Source organism: Phocoena sinus, chromosome 3, assembly GCF_008692025.1.
Source record: "Phocoena sinus isolate mPhoSin1 chromosome 3, mPhoSin1.pri, whole genome shotgun sequence".
Classification (NCBI taxonomy): domain Eukaryota; kingdom Metazoa; phylum Chordata; class Mammalia; order Artiodactyla; family Phocoenidae; genus Phocoena; species Phocoena sinus.
The window spans coordinates 2,546,485-2,564,974 of record NC_045765.1 but is presented as its reverse complement, the minus strand read 5'-3'; the positions used below and the strand labels follow the sequence as shown (position 1 = coordinate 2,564,974).

The 18,490-nt window shown below is 62.6% G+C and overlaps 1 protein-coding gene across 2 annotated transcripts; it reads left to right on the top strand.

Moving 5' to 3' along the window:
* Positions 1-1,000: 1,000 nt before the first annotated feature.
* NCLN (nicalin) lies at positions 1,001-16,878 on the top strand. 2 transcript variants are annotated; one of them, XM_032627719.1, is made up of 15 exons: positions 1,001-1,377; positions 6,600-6,790; positions 6,912-7,056; positions 8,712-8,806; positions 9,624-9,704; positions 11,072-11,175; positions 12,130-12,218; positions 12,301-12,440; positions 12,683-12,861; positions 13,702-13,789; positions 13,872-13,910; positions 13,997-14,157; positions 15,049-15,102; positions 15,197-15,275; positions 15,389-16,878. In XM_032627719.1, exons 1-15 carry the CDS (start codon positions 1,194-1,196, stop codon positions 15,443-15,445), a joined length of 1,686 nt encoding a protein of 561 aa, XP_032483610.1. In that variant the 5' UTR covers positions 1,001-1,193; the 3' UTR covers positions 15,446-16,878. The 2 variants fall into 2 exon arrangements, with proteins under 2 accessions (XP_032483610.1, XP_032483609.1); XM_032627718.1 differs by having other exon boundaries at positions 1,080-1,377; positions 13,994-14,157.
* Positions 16,879-18,490: the final 1,612 nt, after the last annotated feature.

Sequence of the window (18,490 nt, the reverse complement as noted above, 5' to 3'; positions counted from 1 at the left end):
TGGAGGCTCAGAGAGGTGAAGCGACTTGCCCAAGGTCATACAGCTGGGAAGTGGAGGAGCTGGGACTTGAACCCATGCTGTTAATCAACACAACTGCCACCTTTCACTTGGGACCGAAGGGAGGCCCACTTCCCTAGACAACGGTATCAGAACCTGTGGGCCAGGGCCATGTGCTCTGCACCCTCTGGCCTCAGTCTTCCCGTCTGTACAAGGGGGTGTGAGTTACTGATGCCCCTTAAGGCCCCTGGCCCAGAGAGAATTGGGTTCTCAGGGGGGCCAGATTAGAAAATACAAATTTAAGGCACCCAGTAAAAGTTGAATTTCTGATGAACGAATATTATTTTTTTTTTACTGAGTATGTCCCAAATATAAATATGCCTAAGTATAAATATATCACCAACCCCGGCACAACACCAAGCTGCAGACTACAAGTCCCATAATCCATTGCGACATCCCTTTAGGAACCTTCTGTCATGATTTCTTGATTCTTCTTTCATTCTTTTATCCAAAAATTATATAAACCACCCACTGTGTGCCAGGCCTTGTGTTAAGCTCTGAGGAATACATCAGTGCACAAAGCAGACACAAGCCTTTGCCCTCACGGTGTTAACATCTATATTTCTTGGGAGTTTTAAGTGATTTTTTTCCGAACTTCTGCCAGGAAGACTTCAGCTCCCATGACCTCTTGTGCTTGTTCAATGAGACTACAATTCCCAGGAGACCTAGCGCATCAGGCCGGCCCCTCTCTTCCTTATTCCCAACTTTCCTCCGGGTCGCAAGGTCACGTCCTGCATAACCCCCTTCCCCCCTCCACCTTCTATCACGGCAAAGACAGAGCCTCAGTAAGTTCCACCGATTATATATATATTTTTAAGTCTCCGTATTTTCTGACTTGGGGTTTATGTGAAACCTTAGTCAAACGGTCCACCACAGCTTCTCTCGGGGAGTAACGGAATAGGCCTACAACTCCCAGGTGGCTCCGCGCGCGCCGGTCGGACTACAACTCCCAGCAGGCAGCGCGGCGGGCGGGCGGCCCTCGGCGGTGCCCGCAGGACCCCGGAGCGGGCGCGGGCTGCCCGGCGCGGCGCCCGCAGGACCCCGGCACCTACTCATGCCTAGGTGAGTTCGCGTGAGCCGCCGCTGCCGCCGTCCCGTCCCCGCCGCCGCCCCGCGCGGCCCCGCCGCCGGCCAGGATGCTGGAGGAAGCAGGAGAGGTGCTGGAGAACATGCTGAAGGCGTCCTGCCTGCCGCTCGGCTTCATCGTCTTCCTGCCCGCCGTGCTGCTGCTCGTGGCGCCGCCGCTGCCCGCCGCTGACGCGGCGCACGAGTTCACCGTGTACCGCATGCAGCAGTACGACCTGCAGGGACAGCCCTACGGTGCGTGGACCCGGGCCCCTGGCCTCCCCCCGGGGCCGGGCTTTCCCCATGGGCTCCTCACCTCCTCCACCTTTGCCTCCTCGCACCTGACCTTTCGCTCAGCCTCTCCCGTCTCCGGGGCTCCGGCCTGTGCCGGCCAGGATGCCCCTCCCTCGGTTCGGTCTCTGCTCCCCGGGCCCCAGGACCTAACTGTCCCACCTGTCCGGCAGGAGTCCAGCCCGCAGACCTCACTTGGGCCGCCAGATACTTACCCAGATCCCAGGCAAGTCTGAGCCTGGATACCTGGACCGACGCTAGGCCCCCAGCTCTCTCTGCCCCACGGACCCGCTGCGCTGGCTGCCACAGCACCCCGGCCCCGTCCCCGACAAGGGCTACATGCTCCAGAACGCAGAGCTTCCTCCCACCTTCAGGCCAAGCTGTCCCTGCTCCTTTTCTCCTGGGTCCTCTCTCTCTGATTCCCAGCTGGAACAGAGCCCCAACCTTGGGTCTTCTTCACTTGGAGTGGAGCCTCTCAGCGCGGTTCTGCCAGGCCGAACTGGCCACCCTTGCACAGCTCCTGGCACCCCGGTGTGTTTTGTCCAGTGTCTGCATTCTCACCCCCCTTCAGGGCTCAAGAAGCTCTGATCGCTGACCCCAACCTGGCTCCGTGTCAAGGCCCATCTCTCCCCAGGCTCTGCTCCCTAGTCCCAACTCATGAGCCAAGTTCCTCAGAATTCCTTAGCTAATCCTTCAGTCCCCTGCTTTTGGGCTCCTGAAATCCCTTGCACCCTATTTCTTGCTCCCCCCTTAGGTGCATACCCACCCCTCAGCTTCCTGGAACAACACCGACCCACCCTGGCTCCTTCTTTCCAGGATTTCAGGCCCCGTGGCTGGATCCTGCCCAGCTCCTGTTCCCCGGCCCTGCTCCCTCATCTGTCAAAGTTCTGACCCCAGTGCCCAAGTCATTCTGAATTTCCCTCTTTCCCCAGCCTTGCTGTATCTGGTGTTCCAGAACCTTCTGGCCTCTGGTTTCTCTTCCAGCCTCTGGTTTCTCTTCCAGCCTGGTGCCTTAGGCCCCCACAAGTCAAGGCCCGCCCTCCCCAGTCCCCCTGGTCCCCTCATCTCTGAGCTCTGGTTCTCTTGGATTAGCCTCACTTGTTGGAACGTCAGGCCTAGCCTGAGCCCCCTGGATCCCCTGCCACTGCCAGGCCCCTGGGGAGCCCCAGTGTCGGGAGATTCCCCTCAGATTCCTCATCACCCCAGAGTTATGTTGTTTCTGTTTAGTGCAGTGGTTGTCAACCCAGGGGTCGCTGAGTGATGACTTCGGGTTGTCATGACTGGGGGGCTCCTGGCATCGAGGGGGTAGGGCCAGGGGTGCTGCCCCACACCCCACAGCACCTGGGACGGCCTCTCCCAGAGAATGACCTGGACCAGATTGTCAGCAGTGCTGAGGGAGAGAACTTGGGGTTACAGTGATGTCTCTAGACCCCAGGCTCTCGACCGGTGGGGAGGAAGGCCAGGAGCCCCTAACGAGTGGGCAGTTTGTATGCGTTGTTGACATCCCCCTGGGGAGAGGGTTTCAGCCGGTGCTGTCACAGGTGGTCTTTTGAGATGTGGCTCTTGCAATGGAAGAAGGGGATCTTCAGCATCTTTTGGTGGTTCATTGTAATCAGCTTGAATAGCCACGTGTGACTAGCGGTTGCCGTCCTGGTCTAGAGGATCCTGCAGTCCAGGATCCTAGAACTCTCCAGGTCAACCCGGCAGTCCTTCCCGCACCCAGTCACTCCGCTGTCCCCTCTCGCACTGCACTCGGAGCCTTGCCGGGAGCTCTCCCAGCACACCCAGCTCCACTCCGGGACCCTTGGGCAGCTGTAATCCAGCAGCCTGGACGCCCCGGATTCCCCCACCACCTGCTCAGCGCTGGCCTGCTTGCAGTCGTGGCCCCCTCTCCCCGCCCCAGACAGGTGCCGCAGACCTGCTCCCTGACTGCATCATTCTCCTCACAGGTCCTCGGGAACCTTCTCTCCTTTCTCCCTGCCCTCCTTCCCTCCTCCCTTCCTTTACCTGAGTTCTTTCCCCTGTTCCTGGATTCCTTCCCGTTCTTTTTTCTGACCCGGTGTCTCCCCCCACCCCACATGCCCTCCTTTCCGGCCCCCATCTTTGTTGCTCATGGTGAGAAACCCGGATGCCGAGTGGGCTCGGGGGTGAGCGGAGGGGCCTGGCAGGGCGCCCACCCGTCTCAGCTCGCACGTCTACACCTCCACCCAGATCACACCAGGCAGCGTCCTCCATTGGCAGGGATGTGAGGTCCCCACCGCTGCCTGGGGAGATACTGGCGGGATAGTTCGGGAAGGCCCGGTGGTGCAGAGGGAGTTCCGGCTCCTCCCCGGTTGCGGAGCCTCTGAGGGCTGGTCTGCTGGGTCACTGCTGATTGCAGCGTCCCCAGCATCACGCACGCCCTTGGCTCCTGCCTCCTGGTGTAACCCTTGCTCTGGGCCTCCTTTCCCAACTTCCTGTTCGCTCCTGTTGAGAAACAGGCGGGCGGGGTGCCGGGAAAGGGAGGCGTGTGCTCTTTGAGCTGGGGTGTGACACCCCCCGCCCCCCGAATGGACTCTGGCCTTTCTGGGCTGGGCCGCTCGCGCCCATCCCACTTGGTCCCCTCAGAAACAGCCCTGGGAGGTTGCGACGTGGGCACCCACAACGGGCACGGGGACGGGCTCTCTGCCCCTTGTTGGTCGGTGGCTTCGCGCTACAAAGGACCAGTGCAACCCGCAAGGAGAGAGGACTGGCCCTGGGCCCTCAGTAGAGAAGTCTGTGACCTCTGTCCAGGTCTGGTCCCATTGTGGAAACCAGCGACTTCCGTCCAGGTGTCCAGTGCCCACCCAGACGCAGGGGTGACCGAGGCTGCGCTGGCTTCATCCTCATGCCAGCAAAGACGGTCTCTGCTCTTGGGGCGCTCAGCCTCTGGGGGCACTTAGGGGGCTGGCGTCCACTTGATTCCGCTCTCACCCCCTCCTTCCCATCCCCTGGGAAGCCGGTCTCTGTAGGCTCCACAGGCGGTCCTCTGTGTCCCCACCTCGAGGTGACAGGTGACATCTGAGCCGACTCTGGGAGGCTGCGGGCTCCTGGGAGGCTGCGGCTGGGACACTGGGACACGTGGGACACGGGGGAGGAGCCTGTCGGCATTCCCAGAGCTAAAGGGGCCCCTGAAGGTTTTTGCCGCTCTCCCCCGCCAGGCCCTCCCAGGCTCCCACGTTGCCCTAAAGCAGAGGAAAGGCCCCGGGGGTGGGGTGGGGTGGGGTGGGGTGGGGAGAGGCACACAGCCCCCAGCCTGGGGTGCACAGCCCAGCTTGGCTCCTTGGTCACAGACCCCGCCCCTGAGACAGCCCTGCCCTTTGCCACCTGTGGCGCTGTCCCTTCTGTGTTCTGCTGGGCCCCTCCCGCGGACCAACCCTCAGGATGAGCTGTAGGAAGCCACCCTTCTCCCTAGGGCACATTCTTGGGAAGCAGAGGTGGGGACCTCGCTCCCGGCCCTGAGCCTGAGTCCGTCTGGGCACAGGTGTCGCCTTGCCCAGCAGGCTTGACCTCCAGGCAACACGCTCTGGCTCCCTGGGGGAAGCAGACCTGTTTCTCTGCGTTGTTATTTTGACGCTCACTGTGTGGGTCTCCAGCTGGAGGCCCTAAGGGCCGTGCCTGGCCCCCGTGTGCAGTAGGGTTTGTTTGCTTGTTTTGTGCACCCTGGGTCAGCCTGGGACCCGTGAGACATTCTGGGCTCGCTGTGTGCCGTTGTCACCTGGGTGCTGGTGGCCCTGGCAGCTGGGGGCCTGCCTGAGCACCCTTTCCCATCAGTCCAGGGATGGCCCCGAGGGCCCGCCGCTGCATGCCGTGCACCCGTGGGTGCTGGCGCCCCCTCCTCGTTCCACTGAAATGTCCACGCAGCTTCCCACCGCCTTTCTCCAGTAGAGCTCTCAGGACAGCAGTGCTCTGTGTCTGAGGGGACCGGCTGGCCTTAGGAAAGCCCTCTGCAATCCTAGCTGTAGCCTACTTCTGCTCAGGCGGGGAGGGGGCAACTGCCTGGAAAAGCTTGTGAGCGGGGAGGGGTCCAAGCTGGAAGCAGCCTCTCCCTCCTTCCCTGATTCTCTGGCCCTTTCTTGAGCTCCCAGAGGAGAGAAACGCGGGTGGTCCTGCCCGCAGGGCACACCAGGCCACGTCTGGCATCATCTGTGGTTACCCTGACTAGGGGGCTCCTGGCATCGAGGGGGCGGGGCCAGGGAGGCTGCTCTACACCCCACAGCACCCAGGACAGCCCAGGGGGAACAGTGCAGCCCTGACTGGAAGAAGATGGGCAAACCCTGGTGTTTCCCTTCCTGAGGGGCTTCGGGGAGACCGGGCGTTGGTTCGTTCCATGTCCTGAGCCTGCTGGGCTGGGAGTCGCCAGGCGATGCTGGGTTTGCACTGTGGTGAACAAGGTCCCTACCCCTGGAACCCCCAAGCTAGTTAGGGGAGTAGATAGCAAGGGCCCCGGTGACATGGACAAGGCCGTGTTAGAGCTGTGAGGGGAGGGGGCCCTGGTCTGGGGAGGGCAGGACGGGGGCCACTGATCAGGTCAGCCAGGGCAGGGTTTGGGTTTTCCTCAGGTCATTGGCAACTGTGGGGGGCAGTCCTGTAGCCTGGGGGCTCCCTCTGCTGGGGACTAGACACTGGAGTGGGTGCTGGGCTCTGCGCTGGGGGTCTTCTGACACCCTGGGCAGGGCGTGAGGCACCTGTGGGGCCCTGCATCCCGGGAGCCACGGGGAACCTAGGGGAGGAGGGCTGGGGGAGCAGGACCGACTGGGTTCCAATCCCGGGGCTCCTGCTGACGGTCCTGCCTTCCGGGTGGGTGGCTTGTGGGGGTTACTGGCTGCCTCTGTGGGCTGGGGTGGGGGCACCCCCCCCGAGCTGCCGCAGGGACATGGGGCGGGGGGTGGGGCACAGCACCTAGCCTGGCAGGCAGCCCGCACATCTTCGCGGGGCGGCTGGGTGGGCAGGGACCACGTCACTTTCTGAGGGATGCCTGTGGCCGAGGTGCAGTGGCGGGGGGAGGGTGCCAGAGCAGTGGGTCCAGCCCTGGTTTAGGAATGTAGGGGTAGGGCAGTTGGTCCAAGGAGAAGGGTCTTCGTTTTCCTTGAGTTCTCGGGGCCTTCCGGTTGGGGTGGGTGCGGCTCCGGTGGGTGGGCGGCCAGCTGAGGGACCACTCCCTGCAGGCACGCGGAACGCGGTGCTTAACACGGAGGCACGCACCATCGACGCGGACGTGCTGAGCCGGCGCTGTGTGCTCATGCGGCTGCTGGACTTCTCGTACGAGCGCTACCAGCGCGCCCTACGCCAGTCGGCCGGTGCCGTGGTCATCATCCTGCCACGGGCCATGGCTGCGGTGCCGCAGGACGTCATCCGGGTGAGGCCCGCCCCGCCCCACCGGCTCCGGCTCCATCCAGTCCAGTCCCCGGTGCCCGCTCTCCAGGGGCAGCCCCGGGCCCCCTTGCCGGAAGCCGCCTGAACATTTGTCTCTCCCGCAGCAATTCATGGAGATCGAGCCCGAGATGCTGGCCATGGAGACCATCGTGCCCGTGTACTTCGCCGTGGAGGACGACGCCCTGCTGTCCATCTACGAGCAGACGCAGGCTGCGTCCACCTCCCAGGGCTCTGCCTCAGCCGCCGAAGGTGAGCTCGGGGCGGGGGGTGTGTGGAGAGGGGCCCCGCTGTGCAGTTTCCAGGACCCCCTCTCCCGGGCTGGGGGATGCTGCGGTGAGCTTGGCAGTCGGGAGCTCTGCTGTTTGACGGGTCTGCGGGCCATGGGGGAGAGTGAGCTAGCAAAAGTGGTCAAAGAATTGAGCCAAAAGGATCCAATCGCTGGTGTAGGAAAAGGAAGCTGGTGAGAGTGGGCAAGGCAGGCAGGCAGGTTTGTCCACACAGTGGACTCACCCAGCTCCTTGGGGAAACAGTTTGTGGGTATGTGTTTAAGCTGTAAAGGAAGGGTCATTCCTCCTGGCCAGATTATTAGCTGCGTGGATAAGTTACAGGTGTAACTTATATAAGTTACAGGGGTGGCGGACTGTGGCCCTCGGCCGCCTGTTTGTGCAAATAAAGTTTTATCGGCACACAGCCAGTGTTTCACACGGCTTATGGGCTTTCACACTACAGTAGCAGAGTTCAGTGGCTGTGACAGACTGGCCCACCGAGCTGAAAATTTCGACTCTCTAGCACTTTACAGCAAAGGTTTGCCAAACCCTCGTCTGGATTAAAGTCTGGACCGTGGCCGTCTCCATTGTGGCAGCACAAGAGTGAGTTTTTGGAAAGATCTTAATTTCTAGTTAGAGCGGAAGGGAGGAGGAGGAGTCAGCTGCCTTGTGGAATATTACGCAGCCGTTAAGAAACGGCATCGGGTGTGAGAAAGTGCTTACTTCCCATTGGTTGTGGAAAAAACAATATAAGATCATAGATCAGGATCACAACACTTTCTTAGGCGGAGCTTGTTTGTTTTGGAAAAACGCTAGGGTTTATAAGAAGTTGCGGACATACTACGATTCCTGAGAGGCACCCTCCCAGCTCCCCCAGTGATGACACCTCCCATGGCCATCACGATTGTGGTTTGTGTCATCGTCATCGTTGTTTTTCGGCCGCACCGCACGGCTTGCAGGATCTTACTTCCCCGACCAGGAATTGAACCCCAGGCCCTTGGCAGTGAAAGCGCGGAGTCCTACCCACTGGACCGCCAGGGAATTCCCACTGTTGTATTTTTAAATGTGTAAAGAACGGAAGGGCTTGAGACAGGGTGAGCTCATGGGTGTTTTAGGGCAGTCGCTGCCCCCAGGTGAAAAAGTGGCAGGCGCAGTGGACCACTGGCTCACATGGAGCGAGGTGGGCACCACCTCACCTAGGCTCAGGACAGAATCCTTTTTATGAAACTTTGAGTTCTCACGCCATCTTCGCTTTCGGGGCTGGGCTGGAGGGTCCTGAGCCATCTGATGGGAAACTCCTGTTTTGGGGTCACTGCTGAAGTGATCCTTGGGAAGCTGGGTCAGAGGTCGTGCACGCACCCTCGTGATTTAGGAACGGTCCTGCAGGGCGGGCAAGGGCGCGCACGCACTCCTTACCGGCCTCAGTGGTGTCCGGGTGACTGTTTCACCGGCTCTTATACTGGACACCCAGCTTCTTTCCCGTGTCCAGTTACCACGTTGTGTTCTAGTCTGTGTGGTCAGTTCTGCTTTTGCTCAGACTGAACCCCTGGAGTCTGGGGTGCTGGGGTGGTGAGCATGCAGGCTCTGGTCCGGGAAGCCCCCCCGGCTCAGGCCGACCCTCCCCGCCCCTGTCCTCAGTGCTGCTGCACACCGCCACCGCCAACGGCTTCCAGATGGTCACTAGCGGGGTCCAGAGCAAGGCCGTGAGCGACTGGCTCATCACCAGCGTGGAGGTGGGTGCCCGGCGTGCCTCACTGCCCGTCCCCACTAGAGGGAGCCTCTGACTGGGAAATCGGGTCAGATGGCCGCCCGCCCGCCCTATGGAGAGATGGGCCTCCAGCCACACACCCTGCCTTGCCTCCTCCCCCCACCCCTGCCCCACCGAGAGCCCCCTCCCGAGTGGCCGGCCCTTCCCCTAACAGTAATATCGCGGGAGCTCGGCTGAGCAGGTGGAGAGCAGAGCTCTGGGCAGCAATTAAAGCCTAATCTCCCACCGGGAGGGTGGGTGTATGCGGGCATCCAGGCCAGAGCAAGGTCCAAGTCCTCCCCCTTGCATTCTCCCCACCAGGGTCAGCTCCACGGGCTGCCTGTGGGGTTGTCTCGCTGCACCCGCCCCCCCCTCAAAAAGCCTCTGGCGGTTTTGTTCCCTTCCCCCCACAAGGAGGCCACAGCTGAGGCCTTGCAGAGCTGCCCTCTGTCCAGAGAGTAAGGGGCGTGGGGCCTCAGCACATGCTGCCCCGGCTCAGCCCCGTGGGCCCTGCTCCTGACAGGATGACTTTCCCGACTGTTCCCTGCGGGACTTGACCGGGGGCCGGTTTACGCAGGAGGACCGGCCAGGGTGCCGGACCCCGACCCCCCGAGCTCTTCCTGCTCTGTCAGGACCTTGCCACGCCTGCCATCAGCAGGGATCGGCCTTTGAAGGGTGGGCCTGTTTTCCTGCGGCCAGCCCCCGTGTCCACAGTGTAGCCGGCAAAGCCGAGAACACTGCCGCTGGGTGGAGGGCGGCCACGGCCTCGGGCCGGCTGCCCCTTCATGCCTGTGTCTCTGCAGGGGCGGCTGACAGGGCTGGGTGGAGAGGACCTGCCCACCATCGTCATCGTGGCCCACTACGACGCCTTCGGGGTGGCCCCGGTACGTCTGTGCCCTCAGGGCCCCGTGAACACCCTGCAGGACGGGTGTCATCGTGAAGCTTCACTCCCCCAAACGAGACGTGACAGCAGAGGGAGGGGCGGTCCCCGGGGAGGCCCAAGAGACCCAGCCCGGGGCTCTCACTGGGGGCCGGTCATGCAGGCACCTCGGCCCGGCATGGCCGAGACCCCAGACCCAAGAGGAGAGCAGGAGCCCGTGCAGACCCCGTGTCTGCACAGACAGTGTTGGGACGGGGGGCCCCCAAAGTCCGGTTCCTGGCGCCCCCGAGGGCTGGCCTGGCCAGCGTCCCTCCAGGCTGCAGGCCACCCGGGGCTGTGCCCTCAGAGCCCCCGGCACTTTGGGGTGGGAGGTTCCTGCTGGAGAACCAACAGCCGGCTGAACCGGACAGTGGGTGCTGGGAGGGCCTGCAGCCGGGCGTGCGCCCCTGACCGTGCCTTGCGGGCCGCCTCACCTGGGAGGCCAAGGCTGTCCTTGAGGACGCTGGGGCCCAGAGGCCGGCCCTGGACAGTCGACTCACAGCCACTTTCACCCTTTTCATCATCCACCCCCACGGAGCCTTTTTAGACACCTGTGTCCTCGTTTTCCCTTTCTTGTGAAATTTTCTTAAATTTTTGAGATGTGATTCCCATAACATAAAATCCATCCTTTTAAAGCACGCAATTCAGAGATTTTTAGTGAATTCACAAAATTGTGCTTTCTGCTTCCAGAGTGTTCCATCCCCCCAAAAGAAGCCCCGTCCCTATGAAGTCACCCCAGCCCTCCCCCAGCCCCTGACAGCCAGGAACCCACTCTCGGTGTCTGTGGGTCGGCCTGTCCTGGACGTTTTCCCTCAGTGGGGTCACAGCCTGTGTGTCCTTCTGTGTCTGGCTTCCCTCACTGAGCACCCTGTCGGCCCCTCCCTGTGAACTTGAACGGCGTCGTGTGTCAGTTGGTGCACTGTGACTGTGGGAGGGTCCCAAGCCATGCAAACAACCCAGTTTTTTTCTCTCCAAGAACCAGTTGTTCCCCGTGGGGAATGTCGCCTTAGAGCGCAGGACTCAGACGCCGGGCCGGGGCGGGGGTGGTGGTGTTCACAGCGCTCGGGGGAAGAAGGCCGGAGGTCCAGCTGGAGGGAGCTCCCAGGGCAGATGCCCAGGCTGGACGGAGGCTGCGCACGGGGGCTTCCCACGTGCGTGGGGGCCGGGCGGCACCCAGGGGCCGTCGGTCTCGGGTTTGGCCCGCGCAGGGCGGGTGAGCCCAGCTGCGCTGGAGATGTGGACCGGGGGCGAGATGCGGAGGGGGGTTGGGGGGGTGCGAGGCGCCGCATGTGGACGTGGGGTGACCTCGGCCTCCTCTCTACACACCCGCAGTGGCTGTCGCACGGCGCGGACTCCAATGGAAGTGGCATCTCTGTGCTGCTGGAGCTCACCCGTCTCTTCTCCAGGCTCTATACCTACAAGCGCACCCACGCCGCGTAAGTGATGGGGGCAGGGTGGTTCCGACCCTGGAATCACAGCGTCAGGTCGTGGGGCCCAGCTCCTCCCGGGTGCACCCCTGGGAATCCTCCCCAGGAGGCTGGGCTGCCCTCGCTCCTGGAAGAGCCAGGGACGCTCCAACGGCAAGAAGCAGAAATGCCTGCGAGCCGGTCGCTCAGGCTGGCGTCTCCCCTGGGACGGCAGGGGCCCGGTGACGAGCGAGTCTCCCTGAGCTGCCAGGCCTGGCCCCGCGCATGCAGGTGCCCTGAGCAGCAGGAGTGCTTACATCCTGGGTAGGGAGGGGAGGTTGAGATCAGGGTGTCAGCAGGACCACGCCTCCTCCTGAAACTCCAGGGGAGGGTCCTTCCTGCTGCTGCCGGGTTCCAGCAGTGATGGATTCCTCGGTCCCAGCTTTACGTGGCCTTCTCTTCCTCCAGGTGTCTCCCCTCTTCTATAAGGATCGCCGTGGCCACGGCGGGATGGATGGGGCTGGGCGGGGGGTTGGCGCGGGGACATGGTCCTTCACGACACCCCTGGCTTCAGTCCTTCTCGAGGGATGGGGTGCTGAATCACCTGTCACTTTTTATTTCCCGGTTGGTCCACCCAGTCTCTCCTGGTTTCGAGAGTTCAGAGAGGCCCCTGAAGCAGTGCTTCTCGCCAGAGGGGCAACAGAGCTGTGCTTCTCACCTGGAGTCCCCTGGGGACGCTGGGCCATGTCTGAGGACATTGTGATCATCATGGCTCCGGGACTCCTGGCATCCATTGGGCGGGGGCCAGGGATGCTGCTGCATACCCCACAGCACCCAGGACGCCCCGATGTCAGCAGTGCCAGGATAGGGAGGCCCAACCCTGAAGGCTGGTTGGATTTCATACTTGCGGGGGGGAACCACTTCCTCCTTGTCGGGGACCTGGACTCCCACGTGTCAACGCTGGCGCCCCACTGCTTCCGCTAGGTACAACCTCCTGTTCTTTGCGTCTGGAGGAGGAAAGTTCAACTACCAGGGCACCAAGCGCTGGTTAGAAGACAATCTGGACCACACAGGTGAGCAGCCCCAGCGGCCAGGGTGGGGTCTGGGCTGCCGGTACTCCCCCCACCTCCACCCACCAGCCCTCACTGCACTCAGATTCCAGCCTGCTCCAGGACAACGTGGCCTTTGTCCTCTGCCTGGACACCCTGGGCCGGGGGAACAGCCTGCACCTGCATGTGTCCAAGCCGCCCAGGGAGGGGACGCTACAGCACTCCTTCCTGCGGGAGCTCGAGACGGTAGGTGCCCCGCCGGAGGCAAGGCTGGGACGTGGGAGCTTTATGCACCCTGGGGCCTTGGGTGAGCCTCAGGTGGGTTTTCCGGGGAGGGGGGCAGGTGGGCTTCTCCCTGGGTTCCAGAAGCAGGAGGTTCAGGGAGGGACTTGGGACCCGCCAGACGCGAGGGACCACCGCCACAGAGACAGGCGGGGTTGGGGCGCAGCCCGCGGGCACCGGGCAGAGCCTGACAGTGCCCCTCTCAGGTGGCCGCCCACCAGTTCCCTGAGGTGCGGTTCTCCATGGTGCACAAGAAGATCAACCTGGCGGAGGACATCCTGGCCTGGGAGCATGAGCGCTTCGCCATCCGCCGGCTGCCTGCCTTCACCCTGTCCCATCTGGAGAGCCACCGTGACGGCCAGCGCAGCAGCATCATGGACGTGCGGTGAGCACCGCCGTCGGAGCAGGCATGGGCCGGGGCATCCGCTGGTCCTGGGGCATCCGGCAGGCTTCCTGGAGGAGGTGGCGCTAGAACTGGGGCACGAGCCAGGAGAAGGGTGTGGCTCGGTGGAGGGGAGACTTGGGGCGGGGGAGGCAGGGTACCTCCCGGGGCAGCCCCGCACCCCATGCCCACGCTCACTCAGGTCGGGATGTGTTGCCTCCGAGGCTCCTCTTCTACAGTCCTGTGTTACTGGCAGCCCTTGGTGTCCCTGGGCTTGTGGCCGTGCCACCGTCCCCACCTCCGTGGTCACGTGGCCTTTCCCTTGTGCCTGTGACCAAATTCCCCTCCTTACAGGGACACCAGCCGTGGGACTTCAGGCCCCCCTACTCCAGTGCAATCACATCTTAGCTAATAACGTCTGCGGAGACCCTACTTCCAAATCGGGTCCCATTCCCAGGTTCCGGGTGGGCGTGAATTTGGGGGACACTGTTGCCCCCACTACAGGGCGTTACAGCAACTCCATCCTCAGCAGCCCGTGGAGGTGTGGGTGTCCTGACCTCCCCCAATGTCCAGAGGAGGAGATAGGCCCGGGGCCGCCAGTCACTGAGGCAGACGCGCGTCCACAGGGCGCAGGCTCGCCCGCGCGCCCGGGGTGCAGGGCAGCCCCGTCGGGGGCGGGCTCGTCCCAGAGAGGAGCCTGCAGTGTGGGGGGCGCCCGTCTGCTGGGAGGGCCGTCACCCTGCTTGTCTTTATCGTTATCAGGTATATGCTCGCTCTTGGTTTTTGGCGATTATGAACGATGCCAATTCCTGATACATGTGTCTTTAAAACTTGCCCTCGAAGGTCCCGGGTTGACTCCAAAACTCTGACCCGAAACACGAGGCTGATCGCCGAGGCCCTGACCCGTGTCATCTACAACCTGACAGAGAAGGTGAGCCCCCGGCCGCTCCCCTGCAGGCCCCCCACCCGCCCGGCCGCTCTGGACTCAGCCCCATGCTCTCCTCTCTCTGCAGGGGACGCCCCCGGACATGCCAGTCTTCACGGAGCAGATGGTAACGTGCGGGTGGGCAGGCGGGCGGGCGGGGGGGCCGGTGGGGTGGGGCAGGGTCCCGTGACCACGGTCTCTTCCCCGCAGCAGATCCAGCGGGAACAGCTGGACTCGGTGATGGACTGGCTGACCGCCCAGCCGCGGGCCGCCCAGCTGGTGGGCAAGGACGGCACGTTCCTCAGCACGTTGCAGCACCACCTCGGCCACTACCTGAAGGAGGTCAGGCCGCACCACGTCAAGGCCGACAAGCGGTGAGGCCGGGCGCCGCCCCGCCAGCCAGCGGGTGGGCTCTTCTGGGGCCTTCCCCCAGGGCCAGATGGAGCAGACAGAAACACTGGACGAAAAATAAAACGATAAGTGAGAAGTGCAGGTGCCCCGTTAAACGAGTTCCAGGTGAACCACAATTGTCTCAGTGTAAGTATAGCCCACGCAGTGTCTGGGACATGCTTACACTGAAAGCCCATTTCTTCTGTATCTGCAGTCCTCGTAGAACTGAAGCCCTGTGTTTTATGTGGCAGCCCTATACTCCCAGCTACCCTTCGTGGACCTTTTGTGTTCTGGGCCTCGGGTGACTCATACCCCAGGTCCCCTCCTGCCCTCGGGATGCTCTTCCCCACTGCAGGCCTCCTGAGTTTTGTCTTCTTTCTGTTCAGGGCTCCCATGCTCCCTGGTTGGGCTGAGCAAGGACTGGGGAGGGGTGTCTGGGGGGTCCATAGGCAGGAGACACCCCCCAGAAAGCTTGGTGCCCCTCGCTGGCTCTCCACCTTCCTCCCAACTCTTGGTGCTCCAGGGAGAGCAAGCTCTTGAATAGAAGAAGAAACTGAGGCTCAGAGTGGACCCACAGCTGTGGAGCTGGGGGCCTCCAATTCCTAGGCTGTGGTCGTTCTCCCTCTATAGAAAGACTTCCCAGACCAGATAATTTCCACAGTAACCACACTTTGTTTTAGAGAGTATACCCCAGAAAGTAACAGGAAAGACATTAGTTGAGAATAAAGCACGGTCCTTCCCCAGGAGGGACAGTGGCAGCCTTGTGCAGGCACACACCTGGGGTGCCCCCTTCCGCCGCCACGTTCCTAGGCTGGTGGGACCTCCGGTGGCCCTGCTATCAGGGTGAGCCTGCTGAGAAAGCGCTCTCTCACCAGGGACCCTGAATTTGTCTTCTACGACCAGCTGAAGCAGGTGATGAATGCCTACAGGTGAGCACCCTGGGTCACCGTCCAGGGGACTGGGTCCTCGGGACAGCTGGGGAGCAGCCCGCTGACCCACCCCGCCACCCCCTCCCCTCCTCAGGGTCAAGCCGGCCATTTTCGACCTGCTTCTGGCCGTCTGCATCGGCGCCTACCTCGGGATGGCCTACACAGCGGTCCAGGTGAGCAGGGGACTGGGGAATGCGAGGCCTCTCAGGAGACCCCTTGGGCGGCCTGAGGGCCTTCCTGTTGGCGGTGTCGCCCGACCTCACTGGAGCCCTCCTGCTGCCCCCAGCACTTCGACCTCCTGTACAAAACAGTTCAGAGACTGCTGAAGGCCAAGACGCAGTGACGCGGCTGCTCGGCGCCGGCAGGAGGGCAGGGCCTTGCCCCTCGGCCTCGGCGGCTGTAACCCTGAATTACAGAGCTTTTCTGTGTTGCTCTTGAGGATTTGGGGGCTTTCTCTTGTTTATCCTTTGAGCTCCCTCGGAGGAGTGCTGGTGGAGGTCTGTCTGGTCTGGGGCCTGGCCGCGGACTCGGGGAACAGACGTGTGGATGAGCCCCTGCCCTGGAGTCGGCCCCGTGGCCCTCGGGGCGCGTAAGCCACGCCAGGAAAGAGGAACTGTGCCCAGCTCAGCCTCGGCTTCACCCCCGCCCGTGATGCTGACCGTGGACCTGGTGGTCGCAGGCCAACAGGGTCAGGGCCAGGCCACCCCCGTGCTGGCTCTGCGTCTGACCTCGAGGCTGTCCCCACCCCCTCCGTCGACCCGGGTACTCCCTTCCCTCCTGTCTGGAGAGGGTGGCACCGCCTCTGGGTCCCCAGGTTCTGGCCACCCCCTCGCAGCCTTGTGCTCTCACCCAGCTGGCCCTGGGACACGACTCCCCTGAGCCCCCTTGGGCGGCTGGCGCCTTGAACACCTGGCAGCCTCCCCAGGGGCCCTTGCACTGCTCACCCTGCTTCGCGCTGCCTCTGCCCCTCCTGCCCCTGCCCCGGACTCTTGGGGCTCCGCGCTCAGCCTGTCCCCCTGCGGAGCTCCCGGGGTGGGGGGCGGCCCCTCTGCTCCTTTCCCTGGGCCTTGGTTTCCTCATATGCAAGGAGGAGGATGCTTTCGGGGGGAGTGGGCACCCCCCCATCCCAGGAGGAGACATGACCATGGGAGCAGCTCTTCCTGCGACCCTGAGGGGGCGGGTCTGGGCCTGAGCCGCTCGGAAGGGGTGGAGGGGGCAGGGCTGGGACTGACCTCAGGGAGACCCAGATTCATTAGCAATACAGTCAGTTAAGTGTTGCGTGCTGGGGGGCCAGGGTCCAGGAGAGGGGACTCCAGGGGCCTCCTGGCCACCAGGGAGGGCTCGCCTGCCTTCCAGTTCTGAGGGGCCTGGAGGGGCTGGGGACTGGCTCGCTCCCAAAGCCTCCCGACGCTCACTGGAGGGAACGGGCTCCTGGGGGCTCCTGGCTCGGCTGGACCGTCCTGTCAGGCCTGGGAGGGGCAGGTGTGGAGGCTGCAGGTCCTCTGTCTCATCCCACCCTCTCCCTGCCCGGTGGCCCATCTCCCCCAAAGACTGTTTACCGAGTGCCCCGCCACCTCTGGGACGGGTATGGGCCCGGCCCCGCCTGGCCCATCCTATCCTTCCCCACGTGTGAGTGTGTGAGCCGTGGATGAGCTGTGGTTGCCACGTGAGCGTCCTTCCTCCCCAGGGCGTGTGGTCAGGATCGCTGACCCGTTGGAGTCAGGATGCTTATGGGACATGGCCGGACGATCAGAAATAAAGCCATAATGAATGACAGCCTTGTGTGTCCTGTCTTGTCGGGGGCCGGGGCCTCAGGGTTCAGTCCTGCCCACCTGAAAGTGGTTTGCGTTTCCCCAGGGGGTGGGGGGGCCTGGTGCCTGTATGGAGAGCAGGGTCAGCATCCCTCCTGCCCCCAGCTGAGACCGCCACCACCCCCCACTGCAGAATGGGAGTAAAAACCAGCTCAGAGCTGATGGGACAGCAGGCCATGTTCCTTTCCTACGGTGGCTGTACCACGAACTCGGTGTCTCAAAACAGGGATTTGTCGTGTCCCACCTCTGGATGCTGTGAGGGCGAGGATCCCAGGTCTGTCCCGGCTTCTGGTCTCTGTGTCGTGTGGCCGTCTTTTCTGTCTTCTCTCATAAGGATGCGTCTTTGGGTTTAGGGCCCATGCTACTCCAGCAGGACTGCATGCCAGCTAATCACATCTGCAAAGGCCCTATTTCTCCCTAAGACCATAAGTCTGAAGTTCTGCGTGGACGTGAAATTTGGAGGGACACCATTCAACCTGATGTAGGGTACAATGGCTGTGTGAAGGCCACGCCCACTGGTCAGGCTCCGCCCCCCCCGCCCGGCCACCCAGCCGCAGACCAGGCTACGGGGAGGCCCTGGCTGGGCTGTGGTGCCCCGTGCAGCTCAACGCAGGGGTTCCGGCGTCGGGTTCTCTGTTCTGGGCCTGGGAGCTCCCGAGGGTCTGCTTTGAACAAAGCCCTGCCCTCAGGAGCTTGGGTTCTGGGGGTGGGGTAGGATACACAGTACAGAGACGTATGCTGCGGGGACATGAAGCCACAGGCGACGGAGGCAGTGCGGGGGGTGCAATTTGGACGAGGCATCGGGGGAGCCAAGGGAGGGGGCTGTGGGATCCTTTATCCCAGGGAGGTGGGACCCTGGGGGGCTGTGGGCAGAGGAGGGGGCGGGGCCTGACTCAGGTGCTCACAGGCGTCCTCTGCTGGCGGCTGCGGGGGGGACAGACAGGGGAGGGCGCCAGGCGCCGAGGACTGTGCTTGTCCAGGTGGGGGCACAGGAGGGGAGGAGTGGGCTGGGTTCCCCGAACCCAGAGGAGGGGCTAGGAGGGTGCTCCTGGGACCGTGTGGGCCAGACCGCAGGGGGTTGCTCAAGTTGCCTTAGTGACGCCCATAGGGTCAGGGTCACAGCTGCCTCTCCTCAGACCCTCCTCTCCTCCCCCCACTGCCCTCCCCCACCCCGCCCCCCACTGTCCTGAGGCTGGAAGGTGGCTCTGGCCCCAGCACAGACTCATGTAAAACTCCCCACGTCTCAGGGGCAAAGCCAGTCCCTCATCTCCTCATTTCAACACAGGTTGATATTTCTTCCTCGTTTTCCACAAAACTGTTCCATTGACTGTAGCCAAGAAAAGGAATATCGCAACAACACCGGCCCGGCAGACAGAGATGGCCACCATCTACATGCTGGATGCCTTATCCTGTCCCCACACCCCCAGGTACGTGGATGTGTGTACACGTATGTACCCGAAACCTCGTTCTGGAATTGAGGTTCACGTATAAAAATGGTTTAAGTGTTTCTCTCCATAGGCACAGTGGACAGGCACCCATGAAGCCATCCCACGTGGAGGGCGTGGTGTGTGCGTCGT